This window comes from Emericellopsis cladophorae, assembly GCF_022114955.1.
Source record: "Emericellopsis cladophorae strain MUM 19.33 chromosome Unknown NODE_63_length_119876_cov_118_434044, whole genome shotgun sequence".
NCBI classification, from domain to species: domain Eukaryota; kingdom Fungi; phylum Ascomycota; class Sordariomycetes; order Hypocreales; family Bionectriaceae; genus Emericellopsis; species Emericellopsis cladophorae.
This window is the reverse complement of record NW_026250988.1, coordinates 104,125-119,876: the sequence shown is the minus strand read 5'-3', so window position 1 is coordinate 119,876 and position 15,752 is coordinate 104,125. Positions and strand designations below refer to the sequence as shown.

Below are 15,752 nucleotides of genomic sequence, written 5' to 3'. Positions count from 1 at the left end.
GGCGAGCCTGGCTGCCCTGGCACTCCCGAGGAGCCTGAGCACCCCGAGACCCCTGAGACTCCTGAAGAGCCTGAGCACCCCGAGACTCCTGAGACTCCTGAGCACCCCGAGACTCCTGAAGAGCCTGAGCAGCCCTGCCACCCTGGCGAGCCTGGCTGCCCTGGCACTCCCGAGGAGCCTGAGCACCCCGAGACCCCTGAGACTCCTGAAGAGCCTGAGCATCCCGAGACTCCTGAGGAGCCCGAGCACCCTGAGACTCCTGAGGAGCCCTGCACCCCTGGTGAGCCTGGCTGCCCTGGCACTCCTGAGGAGCCTGAGCACCCGGAGACTCCTGAAGAGCCTGAGCACCCCGAGACTCCTGAGACTCCTGAGCAGCCCTGCCACCCTGGCGAGCCTGGCTGCCCTGGCACTCCTGAGGAGCCTGAGCACCCCGAGACTCCTGAAGAGCCTGAGACTCCTGAGCACCCGGAGACTCCTGAGACTCCTGAGGAGCCCTGCACCCCTGGCGAGCCTGGCTGTCCTGCCACTCCTGAAGAGCCTGAGACTCCTGAGCAGCCCGAAGAGCCATGCACGCCTGGCACACCCGGCTGCCCCATCGTCCCTCAGCCTTCGTGGTCGACCTCAATCAGCATCCCCGAGCCTACTAGCACCGGTAGCCTCCCCATTCCCACCCCTACCGGGCCTCCCGCCTCTGGCGCCGCCGGCCGTCTCGTCGGTGTCGCTCAGGCTGTTATCGCTGCTGTCGGTGTTGCCGCTTTCATGCTGTAAAGTGTGGTGATCGCGCTGGCAACATGAAAGAAAAAATCAATCTGGAAAAAAAGCAAAAAACGATATGCATTGGAGATACGGTTTTGACTTCGTGGATTCTGGAGTTTGGATTGACATAATGCCATGACCCGTACTTCTTCTTGAGGGTCGCTGATTATAATCCAGTGCCTGGTATTATTCATTTGTATTTACTTTCAAATAGACCTTAATGTTCTTGTTGATAAAGCTTCGTTTCTCGTCCTTTGGATGTGCCTAATGCCACTTGGCTCATAAATCCCACGCAGGAAATCGTGGCGCATGGTAAGTTAGTAACAGTCAATGTTCAGCGAGCTTGCTGTGTCCGGTTGCCGTCTAGCTGTCCTTCTCGTTGGGAAATCTCCGTGGCGGATACCACGTTTCAGGTCAGCAAAATGCCATCCAATCGACAGACGGACGTGTTTCTCGCGCTCCAATTGCGGGCGGCTAAGGAGCCTGGCTTCGAGAGCGCGTCGGTATCCTTTTTAAGCGCTGGGTGGGAAACCGCAGCACATTCGCTCAGAGCGCACAGCTCACGACGCATTGCGGGATGTTGCCTAGCATCAAGATGGCCAGGCATCGCGGTTTTCGGATGTGGTGGTCGAGTCAGGCAGCATGACCATGGGAAAGTTGGAAAGGTAATGACGATGGAGGACTGTTGTTATAATGGGCAAGGCGGTGAATGTGGCGCGTGGCGCAGTGCTCGTGCTGACGGCAGGAGCCGTGGCACCTTGAACGACGGGACGTGGAGCTGTCCTCTGCGTCGGGAGTCAGCGATGAAGGCCTAACGTGTAAACATCAGAAAGGCTCGAATTATTTTGGGAATTGAACTATGCTCTTGATAAGGCAATAATTCGAGAAATTGCCTTTGTTTTGAAGAGGTCTGTCGAGCGAAACAGAGCGACAGCCTTTTGACTTTTTAAATAACTAAGTGGTTTCTGTAAACAAATTATGTTCCATGACCGCCAATGGGCGACGCGGAGGACTCCTCAAATACAAACAACAATCTTGTATAAGCTGGGAAATATTCAACTTTGCACTTTGCAACACTTTTTGCGAATGGCAGATTGGCATGAACAGGTTCGGAACGACGCTCATGTCGCTGGTCTAGGGTAGCCAGACAAGACGTCCTACCTGCCGACGGGCCTGTGTCTAGTCTAGCAAGCATCACAGGACGGAATGCTCATTAACGGCGGCGGGACCTTGCATGAGCATCAGGCCTCTCTAATCCATATCATACTACGGATAATAATTCCTCTTCGGTAAACTGTGGACGTGCATAAACTACTGCATGACATCACAAGCCGTAGTCTGGCTGGTCAGCCTCGCTGTGGCTGACTACGGTTCTAATTACAGTTCTAACTTCTGGCGGCCGACTACTGAACCCCATAAGGCTGCAGCAATGGTCTGGCGCCGCCACAACGCCAGTCATTTTGCTCAAAGCTATTCTGAGTGCATCGTCTCCTGCCTCACTTGCCAAGTGATGACGAGACATCGAGAGTACCTTGCATAGTACCTGGCCACTCTGTGGTCGCTTTGGCTCTTCCGCACGCAAGTGTCAAATAGAATTTGGGGCTCTGGGCCCTAGTTGTGCATGGCCTAAACAACGGCCTTGGTGAAGCGGGCCTTCGTTCAACTTTGCCTTTGGCAACACGTGAGAAGTATAGCTGCTCATCATCGTCGAGCCAAACTTGAAGTCCCAGCGACTCCCTCCCGTCTCTGGAATCCGTAGGGGGAGCATTTTGGGGGTCCCGCCGCCAAATGCCAGCAAATCGAGGCGCAGCACCGGCCCGCTCCTTCCCCCCCTGTTGTCGTGGCTGCTGATGTGGCTCTCCCCTGTCGGTCCATGCCATGCCTTGAGGCGCAATGTGGCTTTCTGCTGTCTTTAGCAACATTTCCCTGTCAACATCCACACTAGGTCTCGCGATGCCATCATGCCCTCGAACCCCAGACTCCGGCATACGCCGACGCCAACATGGGGCCTCCATATCCCCAAGATACATCGCTGTATATCATACGCCATGACCATGGAGTTTCTCCTTGGTTACGTCCCACCGCTGAGCACATCGTCATTTGATTGATTGTGGCACTGGAGTGCAATTTACCAACGTTCCGTGTACACGACGACTATATCAGCGTGCCATTGCCAGATCAATTGATCTCTCAGAAGAGCGGGCTCAAATGTATTCAACTTCGCCGTCACGACTGGCAATCCCACAGACGTCCATCCCATCCCCAAGCGCCAACACGCAAACTGGTAGACCGCCGCTATGGACCGATTCAACTCAACGCAAGATGTGTCGGCTGTATTTATACACGACCTTGCAGATCACCAAGATCCTGGAGGTGGTCCACCACCCCAACCCCTTTGATTCTATCCCCGGGTAAGTTGGAGACCTGTGCCTTGCCACACTGAGCCCTGCTGAACCCCGGTCAAGCAAAGACTCGGCCAACAAGAAGCTCAACGCGCTGTTGGACAAGGAGCCACGCTGGCTCAAACCCAAGAACGAAGAGGATATGTTCCGACGGTGCGAACAGCTTGATCGGTCACCCGTACGGGCAACAATCGCCTCCACCTCATACGTTCGAAACCAGTCCTATTCTGCGCCGCCACTCTACACACAAGGAAACGTGACACCAATCAAATACGAGGGAAACCCACAGTCAGCGACCCTGGAGGTGCCTCCGTGGCAACACTCGCCTCTGGTTCAATCCTCTCGCATCGAGCAGACTCCCTTTGAAGGTATTCATCAACGATCGGCCTCGGACGACGTGTTTGGACCGAGTCTGACCGCAAAGCTGGCACGTGTATCACCGGCAGCATCGACGTCTACCGATCACACAACAGGCAGTCTCCACCGGCTACTAGAGGGCTACTCTGAAGCTTACGTGCGGACTGTCAGGCGGCTTATTCGACAATACACGGCGCCCATGAGCGACCGCGGCTCAAGCGCCTCGCCTCGGTCGGATGTTTACACGAATGACCAGTCCTGGTTCAATGACGTCGATGCAGCTCACTCATACAGCCACCGTCCGTATCCCCTGCCTGGCGATTTTCTCAGCATGGATATCCATCTACGGCGGCAGCATCCTTGCTTTCCTCAGTCAGAAGAGCACCAGAAGCGTTGGTGCATGTGTCATCTGCTCATTGACGCCCCTCACTCGGTTTGGGTCTGTGCCGACCGTCTGACGGATGATACGCACCAGCTCGTGACATATGGGCCAGCCATCGGTCACTTGGGGATGCGAGATCAGTTTGGCAATACCATGCTGCACGCACTCGCAGCCCGCGGGCCTCCGTCTTTGCTTTTGCAAACCTTGCACAATGACTCCTGGGGGTCGATGGTTAATGTCAGGAATACGGCCGGCCAGACGTTCCTCCACGTCCTTGGCGACATGTGGTTTCACCAAGCCGACATGATTGAGGGACTTCTGGGGATGGTTGAGGCTCTCAGAGACCGACATGGCTTTGAGGCGCTCGCACGCGACCATTACGGAAGGACGTTTTTACATGCTTGGATGGCTTCCGAAACCCTGACACCCTCCTCCATCGAGTCGGTACATCGACATAGCTCCTTGACCCTGAGTGCACGTGATGCCTTCGGCGTCAAGCCGGCCTTGAACCCAACAGGTATGGACCTGGATCTCCCGGCCCTGTCCGGCTCGCCCAGCGCAGACGATCCAGCCGCCGTTCGCGACAGTGAATACCTGCAAATTGCTCGATGCGCTTTGCAAGAGCCGGCACTGGAAGATGCTGATGGTCGGAATGGACTGCATTGTTTGGCAATGGCATCTTTGAGCGTGCAGAGCTTCATGAACAAGGCCAGCATGACGCCGACATTGCAAGGACGACAACGGAAGAGGGGCAAGACGGCGGACGAGATGCTGGACTGTTCGGAAGAGCGGTTGCAGCTGCGTCTTTCGCTTGCCGAGGGCTTACTAAATGCTGGCGTTGACCCCAACCACTACGACTCGTACGGCAACACGCCTCTGATGGCCTTTTGCGCTGAGCTGCCCGAGGACGACGACTACAAGACCGGCCCCGCCATCATTAGGGCTCTCCTCGAGCGGGGTGCCAACATCAACGCCCGCAATCGAGCCGGCGAGACAGCTCTACACGTTGCGGTGCGATGTGGGCGGAAGCTGGCGGTCAAGACACTGATTGAGGAGAAGGCCAACGTACACGTCCGGGACGCCGCCGGTAGGGGCGTCCTCGCCCTGGCTGATGCCAAGGTAAGGACGTGTACGGACTACTCGCCGGTCGCGTACTGTCATTACGAGGCTTGCCGCGCGCATCTGAGTGGGAAGGGCTTTGCGGTGCAGGAACCGACGGTGTTGCAAGAGTGGGGTGCCGGAAAGGGGCTGTGATTGCTATTGGTGTCTATGTGGTTCTCGTGATTTATGAGCCGGCGTTTGGAGTGTAGACAGGTCGTTGATACCCGGTATTTTGAATGAGGCGAGACATAAGTATGAAGCAACACAAGGACGCAGCGTGAAACTCTCCAGATCTATTATGAAAGTCGCATAAAATCGGCTATAGTACAACCCCAGCAACTGGGATGGCAACCGGATCCCGACCCGTTTTCTATGATTGTTCTGCATGTCTCGAGTCAAAATCCTGCACCCCCTTCGCTACGACAAGGGCAATGCCATTTCGGCATCACCGCCCCATCTTCGATATCCTGCAAAGCCTGTTACACAAAGGCAATAACCCTCTTCACATGTCCATCGTGGAGGCGAGTACGCGAGTGATATCCCGCCCAGCTCTTGGGCCAGATAAACACTCATCGCCCCGTGAACTCTTCTCTATGCGCAAATTCGTTTACTTGGCAATCTCGACACCACCTGGAGCGCGCATTGTTAGTATATCAGCAGACTAGGGGAGGCAATCGGGAGATCACGAACCAGTGGCGTTGAGGAGCTTCTTGAAGTCACCGTAGATGGCGAACTGACCGGCGGTCAGGGTGCCGACCATGAAGAGACGGGCAGGGAGACCGCTGAAGGAACCACGGATGCCGAGCTCCTTGGCGATGACGGCGAGGCGGGAGATGGTGCCCTGGCCGGGCTCACCCTTGGTCTTGTTGATCTTGGACAGCATGGTATCGGCGGGCTGGGAGACAATGGCGGCGGCGAAACCGGCCATGAGACCGGCACCGAGGTTGGCGACGGTCTGCATGCCGTTGGAGAGGGAGTTCTTGTCCCAGACGCTGAAGATGGCCTCGGCGGCCTTCTCGTAGACAACGAACTTGGTCATGGTGTAGGGGATCCTGGGGGGCATGATTAGCCGCAAATTCACGGAGAAGGAATAGAAGAACACCTACTGCTTGAAGAGGATGGGACCGAAACCAGCGTAGAAAGCACCGATGCCATCGTTCTTGAGGATCTTGCCAAAGCCAGAGATGAGGCCGGAGGCAAAGGTGGGCTGGGAGACGAGGCGGATACGGGTGGCCTCGAGGGGGCACAGGGCGATGGAGGCGAAGAACTCGGCCGAGGCGGAGGAGGCGAGGTAGACGGCGGTGCGGTTCTTGGAGGCGGACTCGTAGCCAATGTTGTTGATCCACTGCTGCTTGAAGAACTCGTATCCTCCGAACTTGAAGGCACCCTGGAGGAAGTAGCCGGCAAAGGTAGGGCCGACACCCGTGAGGAGAGCACCGGCACCCTCGTTCTGGACAACCTGGCGGAAGCCACCGATCAGACCGCGGTTGTAGGTCTTGGGGTCAAGCTGGATGCGGGTCTTCACGCTGGGGAGGGTGTTAGCTTTGGGGTTTCCTTATCTCGGCTATACGCGCGCGCGCTTGCTTCGGGCGCAAGGAGCGACACGACAGCGCGCGCGCACAGCAGACACGCAGGAGTGCAACGTACACATCAACGGGGGTCAGACCACCGTGGGTGAGAGAGCAGCAGATGGCACCGGAGAGGGCAAAGCGCGAGTACAGGTCGATGCCCGTGGGGGTGTTGGGAGCGGCGGCCTTGGCCTTCTCGACGACGGCGTCGACCTTGACGGAACCGGTGGACGACATGATGAAGAGCGGAGAGTGTCAATCAGGTGATGGACAAGAGGGAAGCAAGAAGACCGACGACAAGCAGCGACGGACGGGAAAAAAAACAAAGAGGCTGTTGGAGATGGATGGGTAGGGAGAGGGAGGAAAATTGTGTCAGAGCCGGCCGTGGCAGATTGAGGTCTTTTCGGCGGCTGGTGCTTCCTTCCTTCGCCAGCCACAGTGTCCAGCCAGCCAAAGGGTAAGCCAGCCTACAGAGGTAAAGTGGCTCCTCCACCAGTACGTACAGTGCCAGGGCCAGTGGAGGCGGCGCGGCCTTCGTCACTGTGCGGGAGGGCCCGTAATAATCTCTGCGCAGCCAATGAGAGGGCCCAATCGCCGCGCAAATCCGGCAAGCGACGGCTGACCGCCCGGCAGAAAACTTGGCTCGGGAACATTCGGGCGTCCATATCCGTGCTTCGAAACCACCTTGATTGTCCAAGGCGAATAATTCGCCATGGTTATTCCTGTCCTGTCCAAGAGCGCGACTAACTTTGGCCAGAAGCGCCTCAAGAAGAACGACCTTCACGCGGACACACAAACTGTGAGCCCAGCTGACAGGCAGCGCCATCAACGCGAACAGATACCGTTCCGTACCGTATCCTCGCGCCCTTCGATTCACTGTGGCCGGACGTCCGTTATCCCCGGGACCCACCACTCATCTGCCCAGCTTGCCCAACGTGCTGCAGCGTGCCAGCGAGCCACGTCGCGCCTGGCAACCAGCCAGACGGAGGTCGCTGTTCGACGGCTGCTACCAGCAAGTTGACAGCACGAGTCGATCTCTGTCGAGATGTGTAGCGTTACTCGAAGCAATGGCAATACCAGGCGTTCAAACGGTCTATGCGATAGAAGCAAGCTGACCTGCCATTGAGCAATCTGTCGACTCATTCACTGTCGCTATTGGATGCGTCGCATTCGCAGAGACGCCATTGGCCCCGGCTCCGGATTGTCAGTTCCAATCCCGCAGTCACTCTAACCCCACCCGTGATATCGGACTCGGGGGACCGTGGACGTCCAAGAAACATATGACAGGTGCTCGCTCATCCGGCAGTTCGCAGCCAGACGCGTGCTCGACTGCCTCTACGTGACAGACGCATACTCCAGGCTGAGCCATGACTGGTCCTTGGCATCTGGCCGTCACTGAAGCTCCCGGATAAAGATATCAGCCGCATGCTCACCGATGGCCAGGGCCGTCATGCACGTATTCCCAGACACGTTGCGCGGACAGATACTCAGATCAGCGACCTTGAGACCTTTGACGCCGTGTACGCCCAAACTGCCGTCGACAGCACCGCCCTCCCCCCAGGACTTCATCTTGCATGTCCCCATCGAATGCCACGTTGTCTCCGTCTTGGCCTGGACATGTGCGCCAATCACTGCCTCGTCCTCGTGCGTGTAGACAATATCCTTGATGGGATCAGAAAGCTCGTCTGTCAAGTCCCGACAGGCAGCGCCTGACGTCTCGGGGAACGGGGGGTGCCATGAGGGGACCTCGCCTCGGTAGCAGGGCATGCGACGCATGATCTCGCGCTGCTTCTTATACGTCCAGATGTGCTTCTTGATGTCGATGCCATCCTTGTCTGCGAGGAACCCGGTGTCAAAGTCGACTGGGTCGGACATGTCGGGGCCGGTGATGTTGACATGGCCACGCGAGAGGGGATACATGGAGAAGGCGGACAGGCCCAGATACGAGGCTGGTAGGACGTCCTTTGCAAGACCGGGGATCCTGCATTGATGAGCACAGCTTTCGCATGCTAACTTTGCGACATAAAGAAAAAGTGAACGTACGCGTTGATCAGAGACAGGCCAGCCAGGGGCTTGTCGGGCGTGTCCCGAAAGTGGGCGTCCCAAGCTGCTTTGAATGCTGGTCCCATGGCCTCCGCCTCCTCGTCCGTGGGCCTGATCTTGCCATTCACGTCTTGGCCATTGTACCCAAGACGGGGGTCATTGTTCTTTAGGAGCTCTCCAATGTCAGTCAAGCCGAACAGCAGCCCATTCAGCGTCTCCTCCATTTCGAGACTTGTCTTGTAGCCGTAGGCCATAGCTTGATGATCCTCATAACCAGCGCCGACGCCGTTGTTTTCGACCAGAAGAGGTACACCAGCCTTGGAGAGTACGTCTCTGGGACCCACGCCCGAGCGCTGGAGGATTGTGGGCGATCCAAAGCAGCCCCCCGAGACCACGACCATCTTTCGCACCTTGACTGTCTTCTCCGAGACGTCCACCGACCCAAACTTGGGGTTCGATCGGAAGATGACTCCTTTCGCCCCGCCACCTTCCACAAGGACCTTGACGACCTGCGTCTCGACCAGCACGTGGAGGTTCGAGTGTGCCCCGTCACTGAGCCTTGGATGCAAGTACTTGTGCGCGGCGTCTTGTCTCTTGCCCTCGGGCGAGACCATCTTTCTCGCCCGCGCGAAAGAGTTGACGGCTCTCAGGTCTTGCAGATCCGACACGACTGGCCATCCTGCCTTATCCAGCGCTCGCAGGAAATCTTCCTCGGCGTGCTTAGCACGGTACGGCCCGCCAGATACTTGGACGGGGCCTCCTGTGCCGTGTGAGCCTTCTGGATCCGGGTCGTGGTAGTCCTCAACCTGTACACATCTCAGCTCAAGCTGTCTAGGCCCGTCAAGGTTGGAGATGGACCTTTTTCATACATCGCAGCATAGCCTCCGTCGTCCAGCCCTCTCCGCCCCATCCGTCAAAGTCAGACCACTGCGGACGGCTGTACATGGCCATGTTGATGGACGAGCCGCCGCCGAGGCAACCCCCGGATAGAACGTTCAGCTCACGACCATTGACGTGTCTGGACGGATTGGCCTTGTGGAAGAGCCCCTTGTCGCCCTCAGGCATGAGGTGCGCGAAGAACAGGCCGAGATTCACAATAAAGGGGTCCTCGAAGTTGTTGGGCCCTTGCTCGAGGAGGAGGATCTCTAGGGTAGGCAGAGCGGAGGCGAGGCGTGCAGCAATCACACATCCGGCGGTGCCGCCTGACGTTGTGGTCAGTTGAGTGAAGAGGAGTGTGTGTGCTTTGTGGTGACTGACCGCCTGCAATGACTATATCGAACTCGTCGAGGCCCGGGGGCAGGGCCTTTTGGATGCCCATGGTGGGAGTCGACTGCTCTTGTCGAGGGAGACGGGAAATGATACCCAGCTTCAATGTGGGTTGGCTTTGCCTATGGTATCTATACTGGCAGCAATCACAGGCTCACAGCATCTAGATCCCCGCAGGCAAGGTCACACATAACTATCCGGCCCTTTTTGTGTTTGTCTCGCCCCCAAACGAGTTGGTGCTTACACAGCAAGCTTGGCCGCTGAGGTGAGCATTGGCGATTGTCTATCATTGGTCACCCATTCACTGTCCTGGGCTGAGTCTGTGCCCCATTAGCCCGGCGAGTTTGCTTCCATTAAGAATAGCGTGCTCTGGAGCTTTTGAGATCTGCGCATCTCCTCGATTGGTGAGAGAGTGCGGCACCGAAAGCTGAACAATCAACCACCATGTTATGTTCTCCACACGATAATGCTATAGCCATCCATTAGGTTTCTAACGCACCCGAGGAACAGCAACTTTCCCAAGGATCCGTTCCACAGATTTTCTGAACGCAGCCACCAATGACCCTAATAATCGAATTTCCGTCCCGTAAGCTTCTCGCTCAATGCCCAGAGCATCTCCGCCTCATACTCATCCCTTCCCCACGGCCTGAAAATATCCTTCATGGGATCCGAAGGCCGGCACTTTTCGAGGTACGCACCATTGTGCGCCTTGAGCTCCGGGTCGAAAGAGGCATACATCTGCGTTGCGGCACCGGCCTCGGAGGAGACGGGCACGACTAGCTTGGACCAGGCGTCACCGAAGCCGACCTCGTTACCGAGCTCCTGGTCCTTCTTCACTACAGGAAAAACCGGTCAGCTTGTTGAAAGCAAGAAGAAGGAAAGAAAATAGGTACTCACATAGTGTCGTCATGGCATCCTCTTCCTCTCCCTCGGCGACCCAAGCTAGATGTGTCGCTAACCCCGTCGTCGTGATGAGACCAGGATGTACACTGAAACTCAACAGTCCACGATTGCCGAGCTTCTTAGCTAGGGCGAGGGAGAAGAGCATGTTGGCCGTCTTGGACTGCCCGTAGGCGACCCACGGATCGTACGTCCTGCCGCCGTCAAAGCTGATGTCGCCCCAGCGCATGGCACTCAGACGATGACCGTTGCTCGAGACGTTGATGACACGCGGTGTGCCCTCGGCTGCGAGGAGTTTGGGCATGATGGAGTTGGTGAGGAGGAAGTGGCCAATGTGGTTAGCGGCGAGCTGCATTTCGATGCCGTCGACGCTGAGGGCGTAGGGGACAGCCATGATGCCGGCGCAGTTGACGACAATGTCGATGATGGGTACGTCGGTCCAGCTGTAGACTTGGGCGGCGGCCTTGGTGACGGAGTCGATGCTGGAAAGGTCGACCTGGAGGAGGCGAGTTTCGACGTCGGGGTGCGCCTGGGCGAGGACCTCAACCTGCTTGTTGAGTTTGGGGAGAGACCGGCCGGCGAGGATGAGTAGCTTGGGCGCATGGGCAGCGAGGGCTTCGATGTAGCGAGCGCCAATAGATCCGGGGGTGACGCCTGTCGTTAGGATGATCTTGCCGGTGATGGAGGGGGAGTGGTGAGCAGCGAGCTCGGCGGCAGTGTTTCCTTCCTGAAAACGAGGCATTGTGCTGGTGTTGGGGCTTGTAAATGGATTGGTGGCTGGGGCAGTGGAAGATAGTCTGAAAGACACTGAGTGTAAAATATGTAGGGTGTTGGTGATGCTGGTGAGGAGCCGAGACTCTTTGAGGTCTCAATGGTCTATTCTTATACATCAAGCAGACTCCAATATTGGATCACACTTCCCATCGAGGATCAGTGGCTTTCTGTCAGCTTTGCCCAAATACTATCGCAAGCAGCGTCAGCTGGCGCCGGAGTTTACTATGGGCCCCGGGGGATAGTGTTACATCTCATTGGCCAGTGCTGGCGTCAGCCATCGGACGGGGAATTTAACGCTCAATGGTTGGTCAACTATGATGACGCCAGCCACTTATATTGTGGGTCGTCGCTCCCGATTCGGATCCAACCATCCCGGCCTCCGATAAATGTAGCCTTTTTTCAACTGTACAATTACAAATGACACCCTAATGTGTACAAGAGCGGTATGCACAGGCTCTCGGAAATAATGACATGTTAGTGATGGCTGCATTTGTACGCTGTTTGGAGCGTCACAGATTGTGATGGGTCTCCAAACGTCACAAGGTTGGAACGTACGTAGGGGCCCTTGGTTCTGATGGAAATATGAAGGTTTCATATTCACAAGAAATGACGCTCATCAAAGGGATCAACGAACAGCATGTCATTCAGGGAAGTTCAAGGGAGAGTGATGTTCCAGTATTCTATAACAGCCTCTCGCAGACAACTCCATCTAGCTTACCGCTCACGCATACTTCAGTCGCTCCTCGGTCCACCCTGGACGCAGCTCCGAGCTGTCGAATCCCATGTCAAAGCTCGTCGTGTGCACATAGTCCACGTCCCACTCCACCTTCATCTCCACGCCGTTGGCGTCCTGGCTCCACACCGTCACTAGAATGGTGTTGTCGCCATGGTAGTCCAAGATGCCAGGGGGCACCGGGAAGTCGATCTGATGGCCAATGTACGGGTTAAAGCGACCGTACTGATACCCGTTCACAAATAGCATAGCCCTCAGCCGGTTGCTGTAAGCGTCGTCCGATGGCGTAAACGTCTCGTCTGACGTCGACGTCATCCGGAAGGTGATGGACACATCGAGGCCGTCGGGTACATCAAGCGGCGCCACGGTCCGGAAGGCTCTCACGCCCGCAGACGGCACAACGAGGGTGCCTGCGCCAGAGTCGACACTCGACCAGCCCTTGGCGGGGTACCCGGGGAGGTGCATGCCCACACGCTCGGCGTACAAGCCACCTTCGTTCATGGGCCCGCGCATGGGGTCAATGTTCTCCTCCCGTCCCGCGTTGCCGGCGATCCTCCACTCGGAAAAGGTGTACGCATCCTGGGACGGTCCGACGAGTGTAGCATTGATGATGCCGCGGGGCTGAATGGCAGCCTCGCGAAGTTCGTGGCCGGATTGGTCCATGAGAATCAACAGGGTGTTGTCGCCGCTGTTCTTGAGAGTGGCATTCTCGAACGAGTAGGTCCCCGAGTGTGAACCCTCATACGACAAGCCATAGTAGGAGCCAATGTACTCAGCGTTGACCCACACCGAGTACCCGAACGCGAAACCGCCCATGAGGTCCAAATAGAGCCCAGTGGGCGCCTCTTCGGTCGTCGGGAACGTGGCATGGTACAGATGGTTGCCGTAGTGGATCTGGTAATCGTCGACGTAGAGCACGGGGTTGTTGTCGGCCGGCTTGCTGGGGTTCGGTGTCTCGTCCTTGTCGGCAACTGCAGGTTCTGGTTAGACCTTGGGATAATCAACAGAATGAAGATACCTACCAACCCACACATCGTCACTTAGGGTGTAGTTGCTCGCCAGCTCTGGGAGACTGTCGGTCCACTCCCAACCGGACAGCGGGTCGAGCTCGAATTTGCCAGGTCCCTTGGCCTCTGCGACGAACAATCCCCCATTGCGTGACTTGATCTCCACCTTTTCACCGTTCCAGGTGATGCCGCAGAGCTTCTTGGTCGCGAAAACAGTCAGCTCATGGTCTTCTTCCTCGTCACCGGTGAGATGCAAGGTCTTCCCGTCATCGCTGTACGTCGCGTCGCGGACCAGGTACGGGCCCTGCACAAACACTGTTTCCAAGGTCAGTGAAACACCTCATCAAGGCAGTGACACACGTACCGGTGCTGTTCACAGGCACCATGGGATCGTTACCCAGACTAGGCACCCAGAAGCGGTATGCTGCAGACCGATCCATCATCAGGACGCGGGTGCCATCCTCGAGCTCAACAATATTGATCCCACGCTGTTGCACGTAGGACACGGTTAGTCCCTCATCTTCCTCATACAAAACCACCGAGTCTTCGGCGGCAGCCCTCATCAATTTGGCGCCCGTGTCGCCCAGAATCTTGAATTCGCCTGCCTCGCCCTCGGGCAGCCACAGCGCGAGCACCGCCTTGCCGTCAATCACAGCGTAGCTGAGCACTTCTGCGGTCGAGTACAGCAATTTCTTGTCACCAAACTTGAAATCCGTCACGAGCACTTTGCCTTGGTGGCCGTTAATGGTGATTGCATTGCCAAACTGGGGTATCGTCATTTCACCCTCGGTGGTGTTCACGTTGAGCTCGAAGCGCTCGGCGGTACCCGAGCTCGAAGTCTCGTGCAGAACCACGTAAAAGGCAGCGTCGGTGTCTGGGTTCCTCAGCTCAGCCGTGCGGATGGCGTCATTGTCCGTGTAGCCGGTGCCACTGCCCACGCGGTTGGTGTACGCCAGATCATGCGCAACGCGTGTGAACAAGACGAGAAGCTTGGTCTCGTAGTACTTGCTCCACAGTTGGCGGTTCTCCGATACGGGTGACGAGTAGTCGTAGCTGGTCGCCACAACTGGGCACGCGCTGTGACCCCAATTCGTCCCGCCAAACAGCATGTACAGCGAGATGGCCGTCACACGCTGGTAGATCAAGTCGCGATAGAACAGGTTAGCAAAGTCGGCACCAATGTCCCCGGGACACCCGCCCTGAGGTCCACCCCACGGGTTGTAGGAGCCTCCCTGGAACTCGGGCATAAAGTTGGGCTGCGATGGCGACTGCACACTAAAGTAGGTGCCGTACTCAATGGTCTGGTACGGCACGTACTCGCCGTTTGTACCGGTGCATTCACTCAGGTTGCAGCTCCAACAGGACGGATAGCTGTCGAGACCGACAACGTCGACGTTGCCCGTCGCGTTGGAAAAGTCTCGAGACCATGAATAGCCGCGCATGTTGGGTGCATTGTGCGCCAGTGGCACGTCGATACCCGACTCGCGCGCACTGTCCTGCAAGAGCTGCATGTAGTTGGCAATGTCGGGGTTGAGCACGCGGTCCTCAATGTCTTTCCACTGACCGTTCAGCTCGTTCTCGATCTGGAACATGATGACGTTGCCGCCATTGGTGATCAGGTGAGGCTCGATGATGCTCGAAATCTCTTCCCAGTACGGCGTCCAAGCCTTGGTGTACCTCTCGTCATCGTTTCGGAGAGCCCCATACTCGCCAGTTGTGAGCCAGAGTGGGAACCCACCGGCGTTCGCCTCGGCGTTGACATAGGGGCCAGGGCGGATGATGATATACATGCCAAGCTCTTTGGCGAGGGTCAAGATGGAGGTGAAGTTGTGGCCGCCATTCGTAAAGTCGAGGGCATCGGGCGAGGCGCTGTGGTAGCCCCAGGAGTTGTAGATGGAGAAGGCGTTGAAGCCAGCCGCCTTGACCTTTTCCAGGAGATCGCGCCAGAGCTCGGGGACAGGGTTTCTCCATGGGTGAAACTCGCCGGAAAAGATGAAGAGTCGCTCGCCGTTGACAAAGTAACTGTGATGGTCCCTGCTGCGGTTAGTCATCTGATACCTGTTACCACGGATTGCCAGTCGCACCATTGGACAATGTCGGTAAGGCCATTGTCGAGCACAGGCCAGTCTTCAATCTCATCTTGAGATATGGCAGACCCTGCAAGTGCGGCCAAAGTCGCCAGTCGCAGGAGGTTCTTTACAGCCAACATGTCGCACGCAGGGCAGATCTGGACCACTTGTAGAATTGGGTTGGTGCTGTCTAATTAGTGCTGGAAGACTAGGTTACTTATAACCAGCTGTCGCCCCATGTCCCATGGCTATTCCGTCAAGCGAGCGAGCGAGCGAGCTCGGCACGTTGATCCCCAGAGACAAGGCGGCGCTGATAAGAGTGGGCTTTTCGTGCATCACGGCCGGAGGTTTGTTACTTCCTCCAATAGGAACAAGCGCGGTGGTTTAGGCTCAA

At 56.8% G+C, this 15,752-nt stretch overlaps 6 protein-coding genes across 6 annotated transcripts; 2 read left to right on the top strand and 4 right to left on the bottom strand.

The window, feature by feature from the left end:
* On the top strand, positions 1-768 carry J7T54_002934 (collagen-like protein; the record flags this gene model as incomplete). Its single annotated transcript, XM_051509533.1, has 1 exon — positions 1-768. A coding segment is annotated over one exon (768 nt), but the record flags the coding sequence as incomplete, so codon positions are not given.
* A 2,310-nt stretch (positions 769-3,078) lies between these two features.
* Positions 3,079-5,151, top strand: J7T54_002933 (Ankyrin repeat domain-containing protein-like protein; the record flags this gene model as incomplete). Its single annotated transcript, XM_051509532.1, has 2 exons — positions 3,079-3,167; positions 3,222-5,151. 2 exons carry the CDS (start codon positions 3,079-3,081, stop codon positions 5,149-5,151), a joined length of 2,019 nt encoding a protein of 672 aa, XP_051359521.1.
* Positions 5,152-5,605: 454 nt separating this feature from the next.
* Positions 5,606-6,803, bottom strand: J7T54_002932 (mitochondrial phosphate carrier protein; the record flags this gene model as incomplete). The annotated part of the gene is made up of 4 exons (XM_051509531.1): positions 5,606-5,628; positions 5,689-6,050; positions 6,105-6,524; positions 6,646-6,803. 4 exons carry the CDS (start codon positions 6,801-6,803, stop codon positions 5,606-5,608), a joined length of 963 nt encoding a protein of 320 aa, XP_051359520.1.
* A 1,155-nt stretch (positions 6,804-7,958) lies between these two features.
* Positions 7,959-9,927, bottom strand: J7T54_002931 (uncharacterized protein; the record flags this gene model as incomplete). Its single annotated transcript, XM_051509530.1, has 4 exons — positions 7,959-8,547; positions 8,610-9,415; positions 9,468-9,811; positions 9,867-9,927. The coding sequence occupies 4 exons, from the start codon at positions 9,925-9,927 to the stop codon at positions 7,959-7,961; spliced, it is 1,800 nt and encodes a 599-aa protein (XP_051359519.1).
* A 512-nt stretch (positions 9,928-10,439) lies between these two features.
* J7T54_002930 (uncharacterized protein) lies at positions 10,440-11,517 on the bottom strand (the record flags this gene model as incomplete). The annotated part of the gene is made up of 2 exons (XM_051509529.1): positions 10,440-10,711; positions 10,773-11,517. 2 exons carry the CDS (start codon positions 11,515-11,517, stop codon positions 10,440-10,442), a joined length of 1,017 nt encoding a protein of 338 aa, XP_051359518.1.
* Positions 11,518-12,270: 753 nt separating this feature from the next.
* Positions 12,271-15,498, bottom strand: J7T54_002929 (beta-galactosidase B-like protein; the record flags this gene model as incomplete). Its single annotated transcript, XM_051509528.1, has 4 exons — positions 12,271-13,253; positions 13,305-13,604; positions 13,654-15,311; positions 15,374-15,498. 4 exons carry the CDS (start codon positions 15,496-15,498, stop codon positions 12,271-12,273), a joined length of 3,066 nt encoding a protein of 1,021 aa, XP_051359517.1.
* Positions 15,499-15,752: the final 254 nt, after the last annotated feature.